General features: G+C 41.1%; 1 protein-coding gene across 3 annotated transcripts in view; it reads left to right on the top strand.

The window, feature by feature from the left end:
* The window catches only part of SDK1 (sidekick cell adhesion molecule 1), an 885,268-nt gene that overhangs the window by 502,666 nt on the left and 362,131 nt on the right, over positions 1–20,471 (top strand). For all 3 annotated transcript variants that reach the window (XM_072753253.1, XM_072753252.1, XM_072753254.1), the window contains exon 5: positions 14,359–14,492. In XM_072753253.1, the coding sequence (XP_072609354.1) occupies positions 14,359–14,492 (134 nt within the window). The remainder of the gene's footprint in view (positions 1–14,358; positions 14,493–20,471) is intronic.

Below are 20,471 nucleotides of genomic sequence, written 5' to 3'. Positions count from 1 at the left end.
CAGTTCCTTTTTTTCTTAAAATTCATTAACTGGCTTCAGCTCTGCATTTTGCATTCTTGTAACTACATTTATGTACTTTTTTATATCCACCGTTGATTGTCACTGTGCTGACAGTATCACTGAACCTTTAATCCTTCCTCCTCAGCCCCGAGGGTCTGTCTTCAAACTTGATCAAAGAAGAAATCGGCTTCCCATTGATAAAGTCTGAAAGGATCTGGATGACAATGTGCTCTCACCTCTTTGGCTTCCTTGGACATCCTATAACACACCAAGCCTATCCTCTCTTGGGGCCTATCTGGATCTTCCAAACTTGGTTTCATGTGGCACATCCTGTTTTATTATTCAGTTCTCAAATTCCACCATTTGTCTCTCCTAGGAAACTGCAGTGAGAACTCTGGACCACTGGTATGCTCTAGAATGGTAAAGGAGCTTGTTGGTTTTCATTTCCAAACCATTCTATCCCACAGAATGAGTTAGGACTATTGCTTCTTTTGCTTTTCTCTGGCATGGTTTTTTGGTTTTGTTTTGTTTTTATTCTGAAATAATTATATATTATACATTCACAGAAAGTTGCAAAAAAATCATCTTTCCTCAGAGAGGCCCCATGTATCTTTCATCCAGTGGTTATATTTTACATAAATACAGTAGAATTTCAAAACTGGAAAATTGGCATTGGTACCATGTGTGTCTCTAGTCCTGTGCTCTGTTATCACATGTGCTGCATATTTGTGTATCCACCACTGCAGTACAGACACAGAGATGCCCCACCTCTTCAGAGATCTCCCAAATGCTGCTTCCTCCCCTACAACATCCTTTACCAGTAACCGCTAACCTGTTTTCCATCTCTGTAATTTTGTCATTTCAAGAACAATAATATAAGTGAAGTCATACAGTATGTGACCCTTCAAGATTGGCTTTCTTCACTCATCATAGTGCCTTTGAGATCCATCCAAGCTGTGTATATCAACAGGTAGCTCCGTTTCATTGCTTAAGTAATGTTCTACAGTGTGGTAGCAGTTTGTCTAACTCTTCACCTGTTGAGGGACATTGAGTTGTTTCCAGGTTTGGGCTATTCCAGATAAAGCTGCTGTGAACATTTGCATATATATAGGCTTCTGTGTGGATGTAAATTCTCCTTTTATATGGGATAAATATCCAGGAGTACAATTACTGGGTCAAATGGTAAGTATATGTTTAACATTTTTAAGAAACTGCCAATTTTCTGGTGTGGCTTTACCATCTTATGTTCTCACCAGCAGCAAATGAAAGATGCAGTTTCTCCACATCACCATTTTTAATTTTAGCTGTTTTAATAGGTCTGTGGTAATAGCTCATCATGGTCTTGATTTGCATTTCCTTAATGGCATCTTTTCATGGGCTCATTTGCCATCCGTTATCCTCTTTAGTGAAATGTCTCTTCATGTCCTTTGCCTGTTTTCTAATTGGATTGCTCTTTTTTCACTGTTGACTTTTGAGAGTTCTTTCTATATTCTAGATATATGTTCTTATATCAGATTTGTGGTTTGCAAATATTTTCTCCCAATCTGTAACATGTCTGTTCCTTTAGAAGATTTTTCTTCCTTTATAGAAGTTTTTATTTTGTTCAAGTCTAGTTTATTGATTTTTTTTTCATTTATGGGTTGTACTTTTGTTGTCATATCTGAGGACTCAGCACCAAGCTATAGGTCTCAAAGATTTTCTCTTGAATTTCTTCTAGAAATTTTATAGTTTTACATTTTACATAGAACTTTTAGATCTATTATGAGTCAATTTTTATAGAAGGTGTATGAGAGTTAAGTTCAGGTTAATTTTTTCCCCCATGAGTGTCCAGTTGCTCTAACACCATTTGTTGCAAAGACTCTTCTTGCTCCATTGAACTGTGTCTTCACCCTGGTGAAAACCATTTGGACAGACATCTATGAGTGTGTTTCTAGATTCTGTATTCTGTTCCATTGATCTGTGTATCTGTTTATCTACCAATACTATACTGTTTCACAAATTTTAGAAAAATCTTTCATATAGCTACAAAAAAAATGGTTCTGGGAGCTTGATAGGAATCACATTAAATATATATGTCTGTTTGGAAAAAAAACCAATATCTTTGTTGTTTTTCTATTTATGAAATCAGTATGTCTTTCCATTTAGAACTTTGTTTTCTTCCTCCATCGTTTTTGTAGTTTTTCACATATAAGTCCTTGTCATGATTGTCAGATCTTCATGTAAGTATAATTTTAACATCTGTTGAGTGATTGTTAATGATTTTATATTTTTAGTTTTTGTTTCCAAATGTTTGTTGCCATTACATGGAAATATAGTTGGGTTTTGTGTACTTACTTATCTTATATCCTAAAACCTTCGTTTCTGATTTATGATGCTGAAGTCATGCCCTTTTAGGGTCCTGGGAAATTCCTTAGTTGAATCCTGAGTCCTTGCGATGTGACCTAGCCTTTGATGGTTTCCTGCCTGTGTGATACACCATGTTCAAAGCTTATCTTGTACATTTCCTGGCACAGACCCATCACAAACCACTTCTCCACAAAGAACTGGTTTCTTCATGTGGAAATGGCATTTAGAGACCACATCTGGTATCAGGAATTGGAACCATCAGTTTTAACCACTGTGAGAGACTGCATGACTCCACAATTCTCTGCTGGAATGTGGTACCTAATTAAACTCCTTGATATTCTCTTACCTATAAGGAAATTCCCTAGTAAGGGTTCAATATCCATTTGTTAGATGAATGAGTGAGTAAGTGAGTGAGTGAGTGAGTGAGTGAGTGAATGAATGAATGAATGAAACATCTTGTACTAGTTTCTGATGGTGGCAAAATAAAAAAATATAATATGGCCCATCCAACAAAGAAATTGTCAAAGCAATTCAAGTCACTGCCAGTCTTTCAAAGAAGTCCAGAACTCCTTCAAACCACAGAAATTCTTTCCACCTTTCTTCCTCCCAGTGACCTCTCCCCACTGGCCTGGCCTCTTGGCTCTCCCTCTTCCTTTCTGAATTCATTCTAGACTTTGTGTTTCTCTCCTTGGTGTGAATTCACAACACTCTCCCTTCCCTAGACTCTGCTGCCAGCGCAAATTGCTTGGTAAGGCCCCGCAGGAAAGAAGGAGAGAGATTGCAGATGCTCTTGATTGAAAGTCTTCTCTCTATATTCACCACAAATAAGTACGTGGATGCCGACCCTTGATCAAAGGAAGCTCTGCATCCGTCCTGCAGTGTGATAGGGGGACACACATTGTAAATATATGCTCAGCACATGTATGTATTTCAAACTTATTTTTTAATACACAGGATGGCCCTGTGAGAAAGGTAGAGATCTCTCATTTCAGCGATAAAGAAACAGAGCCCAGAGAACTGAAGTTTTTAAGGCGTTTCTTTGGCTGCTGTAATAAATTTTCACAAACGTAGTGACTTAAAACAACACAGATCTATTTTCCTACCATTCTAGAGGTCAGAAGTCCAAAATGGGTCAGACTAGGCTAACATGGTGTTTGGAGGGCGGCATTCCTCTGGAGGGTCTTGGAAAGAATCTTTTACCTTTCCAGCTCTAGAGGCACCTGTGTTCCTGGACTTGTAGCCCCTCATCCATTGTCAGGCAACAGAGTTGTACCTTCAGATCTCTGTCTGGCTCTGACTCTCCTGACTGTTTTTACTTTTAGGGACTCTTGTGATTACTTGGACCTACCCAGACAATCCTGTATCATCTTCCCATATCAGGGTTCTCAAGCACATCTGCAGAGTTCCTCTGCTACATGAGGTAACATATTTACAGGCTCTGGGGGTTAGCATGTGGCCAGCTCTAGGGCCATTATTCTGTAGACTCAGGGAAAGTGCATACACTCTACACTGGGGCTAAGAGTTGGGTCACACCTATTCCTGCCTCTCACCCTGCAAGGCTGGCCTCGCCTTCAGGGAATCTCACAGGGCTTTAACTTTGGGTAGCTCTGGCAAAGAATCTGCTGTAGTCTTTCACTCTGTTCAAATCTAGTGCCTGGTTCACGGTGATCATTTTGGGCCAGGGTGCTGGCTGAAAACTGCTTCTGGCATACCTGAAATGCTTGTTGAGAAACGTGGCCAAGGACTGAGAACAAATACATCAGCACCTAACGAACAACAGTGTGGTTCTCCAGGAAGACAAATGGAGGCAATTACATTTTATGTTACCGTGTTATGTTTGTCATGGAAATGAACTGCATGATCATTAACAATGACAGGAAGTGGAGACAGTAGGGAAAAGCAGCTGTTACCCTTTTTTCTATTTTTATCCATTTTCCTCATTTCGTTTTCATGTGGGGTGTCTAGGCACTATGAGTGATACTACCTAAATATGCACACTGACTATCTCACAGGTGTATTGTCATGGTTAATAATGTTTTCAATATTCTTAGACTTTCCCAAAATGGTCCTCTTTAAATTATTTATGGCTTTATTTTGCACATATCTCCATTTACCTTGGCAAATCTGAAGTTGCCTGCCTGTTTTCTCATTTTAGATACATCCTAATGTCCAAATCAAATGATTTTATAAAGCTTTTCCTGGGAAAGTCCGAAGTGGGTAGTTCTTGAGAAAAATGATTGCCTGTCTCCAAAGGAAATGATCACTAATCTTCATAGTCAACCCCAAGCCTCCGATTTCTGCCTCTTGTTAGCAGAAGCATTGGCTGGACCTAGTGGGGAAGGTAATTCCTAACAGAATGATCAAGGAGGCCTGGCTTTCAGGTTCTGCCAGGATAGGAAGGGGAACCCCTCACCTCCAGCTTATATACCACAGAGGCCCGGGATTCCTCCATCAAGATATGGTGTGTTGTGGGGCAGTTTTCCTCCTGGTAAGTGTCAATTCATGGGACTTTGACAAACCCAGGTGTATCACCAGTTCCATGGCTTCTGCCTCATGCTGGACACTGTCTTAGCTACTGAGGAGACAGATGTGAGTCTGAGAGAAGCAGGGGAGAGAGACAGAGAGGGAGAGGTACACACTCAGGCTGCAACACACTTGAGTGCCGGGACAAAGGTTTGTGTCAAATGCTGTTCTGGCCTCATGCCCCAACAGGTCTAGGGATAGGGAAGGCGGCTAGACTCAGGTGAGGGAACTCAAGAGAATTTGGGGTGGGTGGGGTAGAAAGGACTGGGTTAGAGTCCTGATTCTTCCACTTTCTTTGGGAAAGCTTCTTTTCCTCTAATAGCTTCTGTTTTCTGTCTGTAAAATGGGGCTGATGTAGTAGCTCAGCATTTTGGGGTTGGGGGCATATGCCAGGCGTTGCACTACTCAGCCTTTATGTAATCTTATTGGTTTCTCATGCCAACGCTAAGCAATGGGTGCCTTTGTTATTCCCACCGATAGACAAGCAGCCTGCTCAGTGCCCACAGCCAGGTGGGTGGAGGAGGGCTCCCCTGCAGTGATCCCTCTGTCCACTTTTTGGTGGCAGCCACCAGGTGCTGGGAGAATCAGATGTGGTAATGGGTATGGAGCACTGAGCACCGGGGCCAGGCCCAGAGAACATGCTCAGTAAAGTCTGCATCTTATCATCCTGTGAGGAGGGCAGAGCAGCTTTGTGGAGGAGGCTAGTTGAAAGGGGCTTCTTGCTCCTTCTGTGAAACTATAAGCAGTTGAAGGTAGTAGGACAAATGAGGAGTGGCCAGGGGTCAGTTCTCAAGGAGACACATCTGGAACAAACAGGTTTACCCCTGCTGAAAGGGAGCTCAGAAAAGGCTGTTCGAACTCAGGAAAAAACACCAGTGTCCATCTCCCAGCTATGGCTCATGGTTCTGTTGGATTCACTGATTGGCACCTTTGGAATAACTCCCAGGGCAGGGTAAATAATGCAAGGCCTTCTGGGCCCTTGGCCCAGCTTGTAAAGGGGTGGCGCCTCTCCCAGGGGATACTTTCATTTCGCATTAACAAGGGATGCAGTAATCCTTTCTGAGGGTTTAGTTTAGGAACCCTGGGTTTTAAATACCTCTTGGCCTTATTTATAAATTACTTGCTCTCTGTTGACTGTTTTACCATTTCCCTGCGCCTGTTTGCCAGGCTGTGTGTGTCAGAGCAGAAGGCTCATGGGTCGTATGATGGAGTGTCTGTTTATACACAAATGCCATGGCCTGTACTGGTAGTTTCCAGAAGGAAAAATAGTTAAAAGAAAATTGGGTATTCTTCTAGATTTATATTCATCTCCATTGCTGACAGAGTTCTGTCCTTGAGCACAAGGCTCTCACCCCATCGTCTGCGGTGTGTGTGTGTTCCAGGAGCACGTGGAGGGGCACCACCACTCAGTTTTACACTGAGCACCAGCTGTAAAACTTGAGGCATGTGACTCTGCTGTGGCCATGTGTGCTCTGCGGGCACAGCTTTGTCCCTCAGTCATCAAAGACAGTTTAACAAAGAGTAGAACCTCTTTGTAATAATTATGTTCCTTTAAAGAGGGAACTAATGCTGTGACTGACTTGCAAGGGAGAGAACGTTCCAGAAGCAGTCTGTCCCCCAGTGATCTGACAGCCTTCCTTGCTATTGTTTGCTCTTCAAGAAGCTCTCTCTTTCACGGCTGTTACTCCTTGTGCTTGATCCTGTCACGAAGACATGACCCCACACAGGTGCTACCATGTGGAGCCAGGGTCAAGTGCTCTGCCCATTGCCCCTGTTCTGCAGGAGGAAGAAAGCCTCCATGTGCCTTGTTCTGAAGAAAAGGAGATCTGACTTGTCTGGATGCTTGAACTGCCAGCCTCTGCTTTCCTGACACAACCTACGAGGCAGAGATAGCTGAGTGGGGGTGACTGGCAGTCACAGGGACTGCAGGGGGACTGCACATGCCCTGCAGGGGCCTCCACTTGCTTGGCAGTTCCCCATTCCGCATGCCATCAGTTCAGGCAAGAGTATCTCACTTGGCCGTGGCTCGTTTAATTCTGGGCTGACGTACGTATTGTTTTTATTATGCTATATATAAAGTGAACTTAGTTCAGATTTGTCCGCTATTTGGAGAGGATCTCAGAAGAGCCCCCTCTGGGGAGGGCTTCACTGGGGCCTATCCAGGTGCCATATATCTTTCTGCCGTCTTTTTTAATGGTTTCTGGTTTGAGTGGATTTTACGGTCTGGGTAAGTTCCAATGTTTAAGGACCTGACAACACATTCTACACATTTTGTTGAATCTTGTTTCTTTTTCTAAATGTTTTGTTTTAGCAGGAAATAAAAACAAAACTAAACAAAAAAGTGGCTGGGAATTTTTATGCCTAAACTTCAACTCTGTTTGAAGCTTCCTCATTTAACTTCATTCTCCTGCACGTGACCATGCCAGAATTTGGGCATGACCTCTTATTTGTGCCCAGAGCTGGGACCACTAACTAAAATAACACAAGGCCCTGGATAGAGTATAAATTGATTAAAATGCTTTTTAAAAGTAGCCAGAAAAAAATAAAAAGCAAAATAAAATGAGTGAACTCTGAAAACTAAATAAGTAAAAGTAGCTAGAAATTTTAAGAAGCACTGCTGTATAAATAAATATGTTTCTCCTGGGTGAAAATCCCTGATGGAATACCCCATCAGTTGTATCAGGTTACCCTGAAATTTCTCTATTTCTTTCCCATCTCTCCTGTTGTATGGTATCTTTCTAACAGGAAAAGGATCGATTCTGTTTATGACACATCAATATGTGTTGAGAAGAGGCCAGGGATTTCCTAGCATTAAAGTCTTGTATTGTAGGTATTGCAGTTGGAGTGGTAGGTGGGTGGAAATACCTGCAAATGTAGCTTTTCTAGGCCTCCTTGCCAGAGCATTACTCTGGCTCCAGTGCACATGACTTTAGGGAGTAGAAGCTTCGGATGATTTTATGATGTTAATCTGGTAATTCAGTGACTTGGCCATATTTGCAGGGTAGTCTGTTCACTTAAATTCTAAAAAGTATTTGATACTAGCCCTAGAAGGAGGATGGTTGACTGCATGTATTATTTGACGACCTGCCATCCATATGCATCCCACCTGAGGAGCCGTATTCAGACCCAGCAAACACTGAGCGAAAGACCTAGTGTCAGTCCCACTCAGGTGACTGCCTGATTTGCACTTCACGAGGATCCTTTTGATATGAGTACTGTCACCCCTGTTTCACAGATGACCAAACCAAGTAGTGAGCCTGAAGGAACAAAGCAGAGCCAGACCTGACTCCAGGCCTGTTGATTCATCCAGGTCACACTTGCACATTTCAAGGACCTTTCTTTATCATTCCAGAGTATTATGATTACTTCCGCCTAGGTTTACTTGAGGACTTACTGCCTATCACCTGTAATCATCTTGTCCTGGTAGAAAGAGAGGATGTCTTCTCTGTAGACCACTTAAGATTTTAATTTGAAGGCAGGCCATGTTTTACCTCAGGCTTCCAGGAGCTGGTCTTGGAGAAGATGAATGAGCTCTGAGCCCTGGTGTCCCTTCTGCTTTTATTCAGAGACAGATACTGTGCACTCAGGAGGGTGTCCCTCTTTCCTTCTCTTTATGGCTCACTGAAGTTCCCTCTCTGCCACAGCTAGGCCAGCTGACCCTGATGCTCACCCAGTGCTGTGCTCCTAGTGAGCAGTCTGGGAGGCCCCAGTCCAGGCCCACAGTTTGGGGGAAAGTTGGATGCATTGTCCTTTGGGACAGTACAGATAAGAGCCCTTAATCAGAGCTTCAGGTGGAAGGTGAAACATGTGGGGAGGAGGCTCAACTGAGGTGAGGATGGTACTTCATTCCATGTCACCTCCAGAAACAGCCCTCCTATTCCTGAACTAGAACATGTGTTCTGGGGTAGGGATCCTGCCTGTCTTTCTGTATGGCATCTCATCTGCATTTTACTTTTTAAGCAGCTGTTACCAGGAAGATAGATGTGGTCAGACCTCCACATTTTCAGCTGCCTCTTTGGCTTCTCTACTCCTTTGGAATTCTATAAAATATATATCTGAGACTTCAGAGATCTACCATTTTCTTTTTCTGTCTTTTGGATGTGTTCTTCCCATTGAGCCACCTCCCTGTGTTCAGTAGCTGTATTCCCCAGTTACCTTCCCTGGACAGGGCCACGCATCCTACAGGTGCTCCATGCAGACTCACTAAATGGTTGGATTACTCCTTTCCTTGCCTGCATATTGGCACCAAGATGGAGTTGCAAGCTCAAAAATGAGCAGTCAGAGAAAAAATGTGAATATGAATAAAAGGTGCATGTTTTCTTCTTTCTATTCATTTAACATGCATATATTGGTTACATATTGTTTATCAGTCTCTGTGCTTAAATGCTGGGGGGCAACTGTGTCTAAGGCAGAACATGTGTGTATTAAATATGCTTCAGATCCAAATGGTTTTAAGGGAATTACCATCTTAGAAGTCGTATCCTATAACTTATCCCCACTTGTATCTCTAATTTAGAGTTGACAGCTAACGTAGAATAGAATGTTAGTTTGAAGAATTTATATAAATTTAATTATATTTCCTCATATACTTTCCCTAATGAAATTAACTATGCATGCTTTAGAAAAGAGGCCCTGCATGTACTAAATTGAAATGTTTGGCAAGACATGGACCACGATGGTAACTCTGCTGGTGGAAAGCTTAAATGACCCCTCTCTGTCTCTGCATCTTCCCATTCTTAAGGGAAAGTCCATAAAGTGTTCGTATTACTGCTTATAGTTTATAAAAACACTGAATCTAAGCTCCATGGGACATGGGCATTGTGTACATGGTTCAGGCTTATATGCCTTCCACTCTGAGTTAGGCCTGGGGACTCACATCTGATTAAATAATAAGTACAATTATTTGGTTCCCTTCCCGTGGCAATCTGGACGAACATCTATCCTTACCTTCTTTCCTGGTCACAGGCAGCTGTGAGGAGAGGTGTAAGCAGGGCTGTTTTCATCAACCACCAAGCTGGTGCTTCCATAATTAATATGTGAGTGCCACAGGTTGGAAAGTCAGTGTTCTTTGTGGCATTGAGAATGTGATATCCCCTGGACATTGGCAGGTGTGGCAGGAAGCTCACTTGTAGACACGCCCACTGCTTGCACCCCCACCGGCCCCATACATCAAGTGTGTAAGCCCTTGGATCTAGACACCCAGGGGCATTTCCCCTCATGGGTGATCTTGACCAGAGCTGATGGTCAAAGACCCCAGGGAGCTCCTCTGAGGTTTTAACTTTACCAAAATAGAGAATTCTTACTTTGCCAACTGCCTCAAGAAAATCAAGTGCAGAGCTGAAAGCACCTGGAATGTGCCCTTTCAAATGAGTCATCTTCTGAACCATCCATGTGCTTACCATCAGCAGTAAGCAACCCTTCCATGTGTTCTCATGAATCCAGCTCTGCTTTTCAAGCTCAGGTCCATCGTAGCCATAGTGCACTGAGCTTTTAAATCTCTGTGTTATTTTCTTTACTACTATCCCACAGAACTGGAAGTTAGAAGGTTTCATTTTGAAATGTAGAATTAAGATGGGGAAGACTAAGGAAATAATTTTATGTAAAACCATATATACATTTATTTTAACAAAGTGAAAATAAAAGAAAAATCTCTCTGGCATAATGCTATAATTTTCCTGTAAAGTCAATGTGAAGTTTTAAATTAGTACTTTGGAATTATGTAATAAAAAAGCCAAGTAGTCTGCATCGTGGGCAATATTTTTTTAAAGATTTTTATTTATTTATTCATGAGAGACATACACAGAGAGAGAGGCAGAGACATAGGCAGAGAGAAGCAGGCTCCATGCAGGGAGCCTGATGTGGGACTTGATCCATGCTTAACTGCTGAGCCACCCAGGCATCCATTGGGCAAAAGATTGAACACATGCCCTTGCATTCATTTTGAAAGTTGTTCTTCTGTAACAAAAGTGATTTATTGCGGAAAAATGTTTTAAAATACAGAGATCAAAAGAAAACAAGTTATAATCTTACCACTCAAAGTTAACTGCTGTTACCATCTTATATATACACATATAGAGAAATATACACAGAGGATTATTTTCTGTGCACTGAGGACACACTCTTCTTTTTTTGAACCCCAGATGGATGCTATTGCATATGCTGTTTTCCATCTGTATCAGGATTCATATGACTTCCAGAAACAGAAACCCCTATTTAAACAAGTTTAAACGTGAGTGAAGTACATCATCTCATGAAACAGGAAGCCCAGAGATAGGATGGGCTGCAGGATGGTTGGTTCATTAACTCAGGTTCTCAAGATGAAGGACCTAGGGACTTTGTTTTCTCTCTCTCCGGCCACCAGCATCATCAACTTCATGTTAAGGCTGTTTCCTTCCAGGCCATACAATTGCCACTATGAACACCCAGACAGCATGCTTCCTTATTCACATGTGGTAGAGGGAGAAAAAGCCTGATCCCCAACCAAGGAATAAAAATCCTACCCTTTCATCTGGTGGGACTCACTTAGGTGTGGCTACCTAAGTGCAATGATAGTCACCAGATACTTGCCATGGACCAGCTGGTTCAAGCCTGGTTTCCTCTTGTCAGTCGTGGCAAGAGGGAAGGGATTACCATGATTGGTTTAGACTGGTTAGGGTTAATTCTTTAAATCACATTACTACTATAAAATGAAGATATGGAATAGATGTCAGAAGTCAGCGCCCACCTCAGTAGCCTGACATTTCCTCTTTTTAAAAAAAATTATTTATTTATTCATGAGAGACACAGAGAGAGAAAGAGGCAGAGACACAGGCAGAGGGAGAAGCAGGCTCCATGGAGGGAGCCCGATGTGGGACTCGATCCCTGGACTTCAAGATCACACCCTGGGCCGAAGGCAGGTGCTAAACTGCCGAGCCACCCAGGGATCCCAACATTTCCACATAATATTTTTTGGACCACATGTAAGAGTCACGTTAAAGGATCATTTAGCTTACTTTCATATAATCACCTTCAGGCTATTATCTAATTTGCTCTGACTCTCAAAATTCTCTCTTCCGGCTTTTGCCTACACATTGCCTTCCTCAGCATTGCAACGGTGGCTGCCGGCCGCCAAATGTGGGACAGCACATTTCCGGCCTGGCCTCCAGCAGGGGTGAGGGCTCTCCCCCAGGCGTGCTTCTCCCCTTTGTCCAACCGGGCAGCTTGGGTCCCATGCCAATTCCTCATGTCTTAGATGGCACTGGTACCTGTACTGGCCTCTGATGACCAAAATCCAAACCTGGTGTTGGGAGTAGGCCAGCTTCCTCACGTATGTGGTGGTGGGCAAGGTGTGAACACAGCAGATTCAGTTTGTGAGGGAGGACTCAGAGAACCAATGCATGGTACCCACTTCAGTGTCTTTAAAAATTGCTCTTCTCTTAAGCATTATAACAATTATCTGAATTATCTGAAATTAAGATGAATGTCCTTAGATGGTTTAATTTTCATTTTAAACTCGGTTTCTTTTGTGGAAGTGTTCTGTTCAGAAAGAGCTGGATAGGAAGAAAGAAAAAAGTCTTCCTGGGAACTGATCCTCATTAATCTAATGTTCTGGAAAGCTTTGGCATTTTTGTGCTGTCTGTTTTGGCATAGACAAGTTTTTCTTTATAAATTGTGACTTAAGATGGTCTAGAAATTAAAACCTAGAAGAAAAAAATGAGCTTAAAGATACAAATTATAATGGATGTAAACTTTAATATTTTTATTCCTTATGTACTTTATATTTTCAGTACCCTTGAGACAATGTCATAAATAATACAGAGAATTAATAGGCATTTTTGGAGAATAATTCTGAGAAATAATAGGCATATTTGAAATTATGATGGCGAAAATCAGATGTTAGGGAAAAAAGTTATGACATACTCAGTTTTTTAAATTGTACTATTAAATGTATAACTTCGTGTGTAATAAATATTCATATTTAATTTTAGGTGCCAGAGTAACATATACTAAAATAAAATGGAACCATTTCTACAGTTCTATAAAGGAATCTATAAAAGAGTCATAAATAATTATAGTAAAACTTCTTTGAGGTATTTTTATGGGACTAAAAATTGAAAACTTGTTAATAGGGAAATTATCTTAAGTGGGAGGAGATAAGTTAGTAAGAGACCTCAAACTGCAGTATATCCTATGGGAACCCTGAATAAGCAGTAACTTTGTAAAATAATCTCATATAATGCATAAAAGTCGTGAATGTCTGAAGAAGCTTTCCAGAAGGTATCAGGAAGAAAAAGATGATTATCATAGTAAGATTCCCCATTACAGGTCACACAGTTTGCATGTTTTTTATGTTACCAGAACAGAGATCTTATCTGAATTTGGAAGGGCTATGACTATCTAGGATTTAAAATGAACAAAGAAACGTATTCCCTGTAAAGTAACAGCCTGTGGGTAGCAAAGCAATTCAGTGTGGATCCCAGGTACTTCTGGCGTTTGAATAAGCAGGGCCTACATGGCACTTGGGTGCTCAGAATGTATTTTATCTGCAATGCCCAGACCGCCCTTTGTATCGTTTTGTTTTCTTTTAACAAATTATGCAAATTTTAGCAAGAGCAAAAGACAATAGGACACATATTTTCATTAAAAGCTGCTTAGGTTTATGGAAGTTGTATCTTTGTTATTTTTTCCTCCTCTTCTTTTAAATAAGTCATCTGGTGAGTCTCTGTGTGATCTGCCTGGCAGAGCAGCAGTCCACATGTGGGAAGGCAGGTCCTCCCTCCGGTATTGTTACCTTGCTGTGTTACCTTGAACAAATGACCTGTCTGAACCTCAGTTTTCTCATTTCTAAAGAGAAGGTAGTGGGTCAAATGTGTCTCCAAGATTCCTTTCTGCAGTAGAATTAGGGTATACGAGAAGGTCTCAGTGATGATGGACTAGACTGCACCTCCGGAATGTGAGGAGGTGGCCCAGATGGAAAATCAAATCGAAGGGGTCAACACCATGCCCACTGGCAACTTTTCTTCTACCCACTAGTCGAGAAATAGAGGTATAGAGGCTCTAATGAGGCACCTTAGGAGGTAGAAGAAATTGCTCCCATTCCAGGTTTGGGGTAGTGCAGTCCTCCACCTGAGAGGTTTGTGACCCTTGTGTGATCACACAGCCCTGCTTGAAAGCAAAAGACTAGCTCTTCTGGAATGTCTCCTAACTTGTTACAAAGTCCCAGAGGAAGCTTTGTGTTTTAACAAACCTTGGATACATATGTTCCAAAATGTTGTCTTCCTCACAACAACAAAGGGTCAGAGGGCTCAGAGGCTCCCCACAGGAGTGTGAACGGGGCCAGAGAAGGCTTAGCCACCGCCATCTTTCTGAGGTCCACCCATACGTTCGCTTTTGTCCTTCCAGATCTTTTTATAAACCCTGGACATTTCTTTCTTGGCTTAATAAATTAATTTGCCTTACAAACCAGAAGTCCTATGGAGTGCCTTTGACACTGTCTCTTGTCTGACACAGAGCCATCACACTGGAAAATCAACTGGTGATCCTTGCTACGACAGCGGGGGACACTGGGGCTTACTATGCACAGGCCGTCAATGAGCGAAATGGAGAGAACAAGACCAGCCCACTCATTCACTTGAGCATCGCGAGTGAGTTTTGAAATTACAAATGATAATTCTGAAAGCAATAAAATCTTGATTTAATTGATATATGTCTCATGGGGCATTTTGCAATAAATCTCTAAGATAGTGGCTATGGTTTAATATTGATCCAGTGTCAATAGTTGTTTTCTTTGAAGTGCTATGCAGAAAATGTGGGCACAACAGATAATTCCTACTGCAAGATCTTGTTAGTTTGGGGGATTTAAAAAATTATTTTTGCTTTTACACACTGCTATTGCATATTGTTTTTAACAACAAAAAACCTTGATTCATAAGGAATTTTATCTGTGAACTTTGAAACTAAACACAGGTTATGTTTAATTTAAAAATAAAAATCTTTGAGAAAATATATATATTGTGTTAAAATTAGCAGTATTTTTTTTTTTTTTTGAGAGAGAGAGAGAGAGAGAGTGCAGGTGGGGGTAGTGGGAGAGGGAGAAGGAAACAGGGAATCTTAAGCAGGCTCCACACCCAGTGCAGAGCCTGACACAGGGCCTGATCTCATGACCCTGATATCATGACCTGAGCCTAAATCAAGAGTCAGTTGCTTAAAGGAATGTACCACCCAGGTACCCCAAATTAGCAGTATTTCTTAATTATAATCTACTGACCATTTTTTCTACCTGACTTAACTGAATCATGATGAGAATACACACCAATTACAGTTACACTTTCAGTTTATTTAAGGAAATTTTAGTTTGAGGAAACTTAGTTTAAACATTTGGACTTTGAAAGAAGGCTCTAAAAATTCTACCAGAGTTGATTGCTGGAGAAGGGGGAAGTGGCCAGAAACAAAAACTCTGAGCTAAAAGAGATGAAAGCAAGCACTTCACAGGGCAGGTCACCAGCTGTTGGCAGAGTGATGTTTCATGGGATGAAATGCTGTGACTCTGTGCCTGAGAACACACAGCTGGGAAATGGTTGTAAATTTCAAAATTTGATGATCACATAAAACAAGGGGGAATTAAATGAGTTTATCTGTCTCATAGTAGATGTCATCTTTTTAAGAAGCACCTCAAAGGAATGGCTTTCCCCTCAAGTGGTTTGAAAAGTTTCATGTGGTACTTCGGATAGGATCCTAGTGGCTGCTCCTCATACTCCCTGAGGGATAGTTGCGTGAAGCCAAGCAGGACTGACTAGGTGAATGTCCGTAGCAAACATGGGGCAGGAGACCCCGGGATTCATTGAATGCTTTCACATGCCTGTCACCTCCCTGGTAAGTGCTCCTGGGTGGCCATCATCCTTCTGTCAGCATCTCCATTCCTAGAAGTTGAATCCTGACCTCCAGACCACAGAGAGGGTGCGGATTGGGCTGTCACCATAGAGTTAGGTGCATTGACTGGGTGTGGGGTTCACAAACTACAGGCCATGATGTGCTGCCATTTAAAGGACCCTCTGAATCAAGAATCATAATAGAAATAAATGTGACTTATCAAGACTTTTTTCAATATTGATCAAAAAGGATGGAAATTATGTTATCAAATTGATTATTTTAGTGATTTCTGAGTTTTACAGTTAGAGCCATTTATTGTTTAGGAAATTAATTTAGCACTCAATTGTGATATACATACCAGGATAATAATTGATCATATTGGTAGAATTCTAGGTCAGAAGCAAGGAAATTGGTCTGAGCCTGTTGGAAGATGGGGAAAAAATTCCTCAAGTAGCCTGGTTAACATGATGCTAACATCACAGAGTTGTGAAATCATCTGTACCTGTGCTTTCCTACATGCCTCTTCTAGAAAGGCCAGTAGGAAATAAAACTAATACAGTGAATTTGCAAGTTGCCATCCTAATGCAGTACCCTGGCTTTAGATAATTGGAATATGTAAATTCTTTTTCAATAACTTCAGATTCTACTCCAACCAAGAAGTATATTGGAAACAGCTTATAAATATTATAATTAACTGTCTTGCATTTTGTTCCCTTGTATATATTTATCTTTTCACTGGCACCAGGTAAAATGTTTAGAAGGTGAGATATAGAAAGATTGATGATATGCATGGACTTATTTTAAATCTTGGGAGAAAACCTGCATACTGTTTCCTTATATATTCTTTGCTTTTTATTGGGACCAACTAACATGTGAAGAGTCAGAAGGTTGAGGAAACCACCTTATTTTGATTTTTCAGGATAATATTCTGTTGACATATTGGATTTAGCTAAAAGTTAAATGGTACTCAATTATGCATTTTCTCACTAAAAATTCTATTTTGAAACCTCTAAAGATCAGAAATATTGATAAATCTGCAGAAGCTGCCAGAATTGTATGTGTAAGGATTGTTCCTTTCTGGACTGCATCAAATGCTATCAGCAACAGTACCTGTACTCAGGACCACCACCAGTACTAGGTGGGGCTGGGGAGGAGCAGAGGTACAACACCTCTAAGTTTACCGTGAGATTAGGTATCCTCAGGACCTGTTCATGCTGGTAGTAGGATATAGGGTATGCTGCAGACTTAGAGAACTTGTTGTTTGTTTGTTTGTTTGTTTGTTTGTTTGTTTGTTTGTTTGTTTGTTTTTCTGAGGTAGGCTTTGTTAAAAACACCAAACAAGATTGATGAAATTTCTGAAAAACTTGCCAGCCAGTATTTCTGAAGAATCAAAAGATATTATAGCCAATTATCATTTAACAAAGATAAATTTTTCCTCAGCATCAAGGAACTTTAGTGAATATGATTGAGGTGATAAGGTACTGGAAATTAAACTCCTAGTAGATCATACCATAATTAATTTAAAATTAGAGAGCACCAGGGAGCCCCACCTCTTGTTTCCTGTCATAATAATAAAGCTGCTCCTCCTGCAGGACAGCAGTCCAAGTGAGTAGCTCCCAGGGGCCAGCCTTGTCTCAAAGCATCTATGTGGAAAAAAAAAAAAAAAGCATCTATGTGAGTGATGCCCTAACACCCAGCTAACAGGAGGAAATCGTGTATCTTCCCAAACAACAGTGGACCTGAGAGTTCAGAACCTCACCACCTTCTCAGTTGCTCAAGGTTTTGACTACACTTCAAGCTTATGGAAAGCAAAAGATAGAGAGGATTCAGATAAAAATAAATAAATGTTTAAGAAAGCTTGACAATTACAAGGGAAATGCAGCCCCTTCCCTGTGCCACCTGCTGTTCTCTGCATGTTTAGTTGATGGCATTATTATCTCTTTACATTTCTTCCCCTTTTGTGTGGCTAAGAAGATAAATTGCAGCATGTTCTGCACAGATATTTCCTGTCCAGAAGGAGAGGCCATCTCCAAACTATCCATTCTCCTGCTCCCCAGTGAAAGCTTGCTGCCATCTCAGGGTAGATTCACTTTGAAGTTTTAATGTGACGTGAAGCCAGCAGATGTTAAGGACATAGGTGGGACTGTTGAAACGTCCTGCATGAATTTTTCATAGCTGGCTCCTGCAGCTCAGGTGCGTGCTAGAAAAAGAATGGGCTGAACTCACCGGAGAGTAGACGTTTCTATTCTGAGGTCAGACCCAGGCAAGCTTTATAAACCTGTCAACCTGCTTTTGGTTTTCACTTTGAAGATTTTACATTGAGTTAACTTTTGTGAATCAGATCTTCTGAACTGAATTAATATGTGAATAACTGTTTCTTCTTAAAATCAGAAAAAAAGAGTACAGTCAGGAGATGAGAGGAATTCTGATGATGATTAGTCTGTCACTGTGTAAATGCCACTATGCACACCTTGACACATCACCAGTTCTGACCCAATGTGCAAGATGTACAGTGTAATGAGAGCCTCTGGTGGGGAGGAGTATTGAAAAGAAAGCGGTACCTGTCTCCTTCCTGTGTTTCACCTTTCATTTTAATGCCTCCTCTTCAAACAACATCAGCAGATAGGATATCATTTCAGTTGATCCTCCCTCAGGCTGACAAACCCTTGCTTTTCATATTGAAGACCACTTAACATTCTTTTGTCCTCTATAATGCTAATTTAACTGCAGACCTCATATATGTTTAGTAGTTGAAAGTGGATTCCTGAGAATAATGTTCAGGAACCATCCTCTGAGAGAACCACCCTGTAAAACATGGTTTTTGTGTGCCCAGATAAAATTCTCTCTTATTTTCTTTGTGCCTTAAATATTTCAGGGAGAAAGGGGCAAGGCAGATGCCTTTCAAGTGACATGAGTTGGATTCCCAAAGCAATAGGAACAATTTGAAATATTACTGGAAACCTATCTAGAGACAGTGTCCATAGCACAAATAATCAATTTAGCTTTATACATTACATGGAACTTTACTGTCAGAATTTTCAAAAACATAAACAGGAAGTGTACTTTACGGTAGAGAAATGAGTTAATCATTTGGGATGCATTGAACCTTCTAAGTGGGGTGTGTAATGAAGCATAAGACATGCTCCAGTCCTGGCATCCTGGAGCTGATCATGAGCAGAATTGAGCATAGGCTATGATCTCTAAAGCAATTCTGTAGGCCCTCCATCAGTAAATAAGTCTTGAGCATTCACCCCTAACATATGCATGCTCAGTTGTTTATAAATTCTAAGCACAATGTTTCGTACAAAAGAGGTAAAGGTGAAATAAATGGTATCTTAAGTATCTTGCTAATCATGACCATCTTATTAATCTCAAAAAAATAAGTTATTTTACCAGCAGAAGTGGGCTTATTCAGGAATAACAGAGAATTGCAATTCAGGACAGGCAAACTATGGCAAAACCGTAGGCAAGTCCAAGAAACAAAAGAAGAACATTATTTTTGGAGAATATGGAGGAAATTGCATCAGAGTGTAAACAAAAGTTTATGGGAGAAAAGCAAGAGTTCATAGTGGTGACCATTCCTGATTGGCTGAGTTGCAGGGATGGTTGATTTCTTTTTTGTTTTGTTTCATTGTTTAAAGATTATTTAGGAGAGAGAGTAAATGAGGGCGGGACAGAGGGAGAGGGAGAGGGAGAGGGAGAGGGAGAGACAGTATTCCAAGCAGACTCTCCACAGGCAAAGAGTGTGACTTGGGGCTCTATGTCATGACCCTGAGATCACAACCTGAGCTAAAACCAAGAGTCAGATGCTCAACCAACTGAGCCACCCAGGCACAGGGTGGTTGACTTCTTGCAGGAGATACATTGCACATCTCTCCCTGTTGGGCTCTGTAGTTCTTTCTTATTGACCATTCTTCTCTTGGCTCTATAATTGACAGTTCCTCCTGTCATTGATGTCAAGTGGTAAGCTCCCCCTTCCCACCCTCCCCTTCTAGCCTCCTGAGCCCACTTTAGTGAGGTTCCCCTTAATTAATTTCCAGATACATTCTATTTTTAGTTGATGTCTTATGGCACAATAGACACTTTGTGAGTAGAAATCCATATTTTCTGTGGTCTTCCTAATGATGTTTAGTTTTTGGATTAATTTTTGTGATACCTGTTTGAGGAGAACTATTTATCTGGCATTGTTGCTGAGGAGGAGCCCGCACATGACATAAGCCCTGGTGCTGCCATTTGTTATCTTCATTTGTGCTCAGAGTAACTCAGGTCTGTGCTTCTTCCCAGGGGCACTTATATCCAACTATCTGTTCTGTGAATTAGTTTAGTTAAAACCAAATATATTTGTCCCTTGAGGAACACAGGTTTGAACTGCACAAGTCAACTCATACACACATTTTTTCCAATAAATATGGCATAGTTCTACAAATATGGTATAGTTCTACAAATGTATTTTCTCTTCCCAGTGATTTTCTTTTCTTTTTTTTAAAGATTTTATTTATTTATTCATGAGAGACGCAGAGAGAGCGAGAGGCAGAGACACAGGCAGAGAGAGAAGCAGGCTGCATGCAGGGAGCCTGATGTGGGACTCAATCCCAGGACTCCAGAATCATGTCCTGGGCCAAAGGCAGGCACTAAACCACTGAGCCACCCAGGGATCCCCCTCCAATGATTTTCTTAATAACATTTTCTTCTTTGGCTTACTTCATTGTAAGACTACAGCATTATATATATATATATATATATATATGTGTGTG

Source organism: Vulpes vulpes, chromosome 3 (genome assembly GCF_048418805.1).
Source record: "Vulpes vulpes isolate BD-2025 chromosome 3, VulVul3, whole genome shotgun sequence".
Taxonomy (NCBI): domain Eukaryota; kingdom Metazoa; phylum Chordata; class Mammalia; order Carnivora; family Canidae; genus Vulpes; species Vulpes vulpes.
This window is presented reverse-complemented; position numbering and strand designations above follow the sequence as displayed.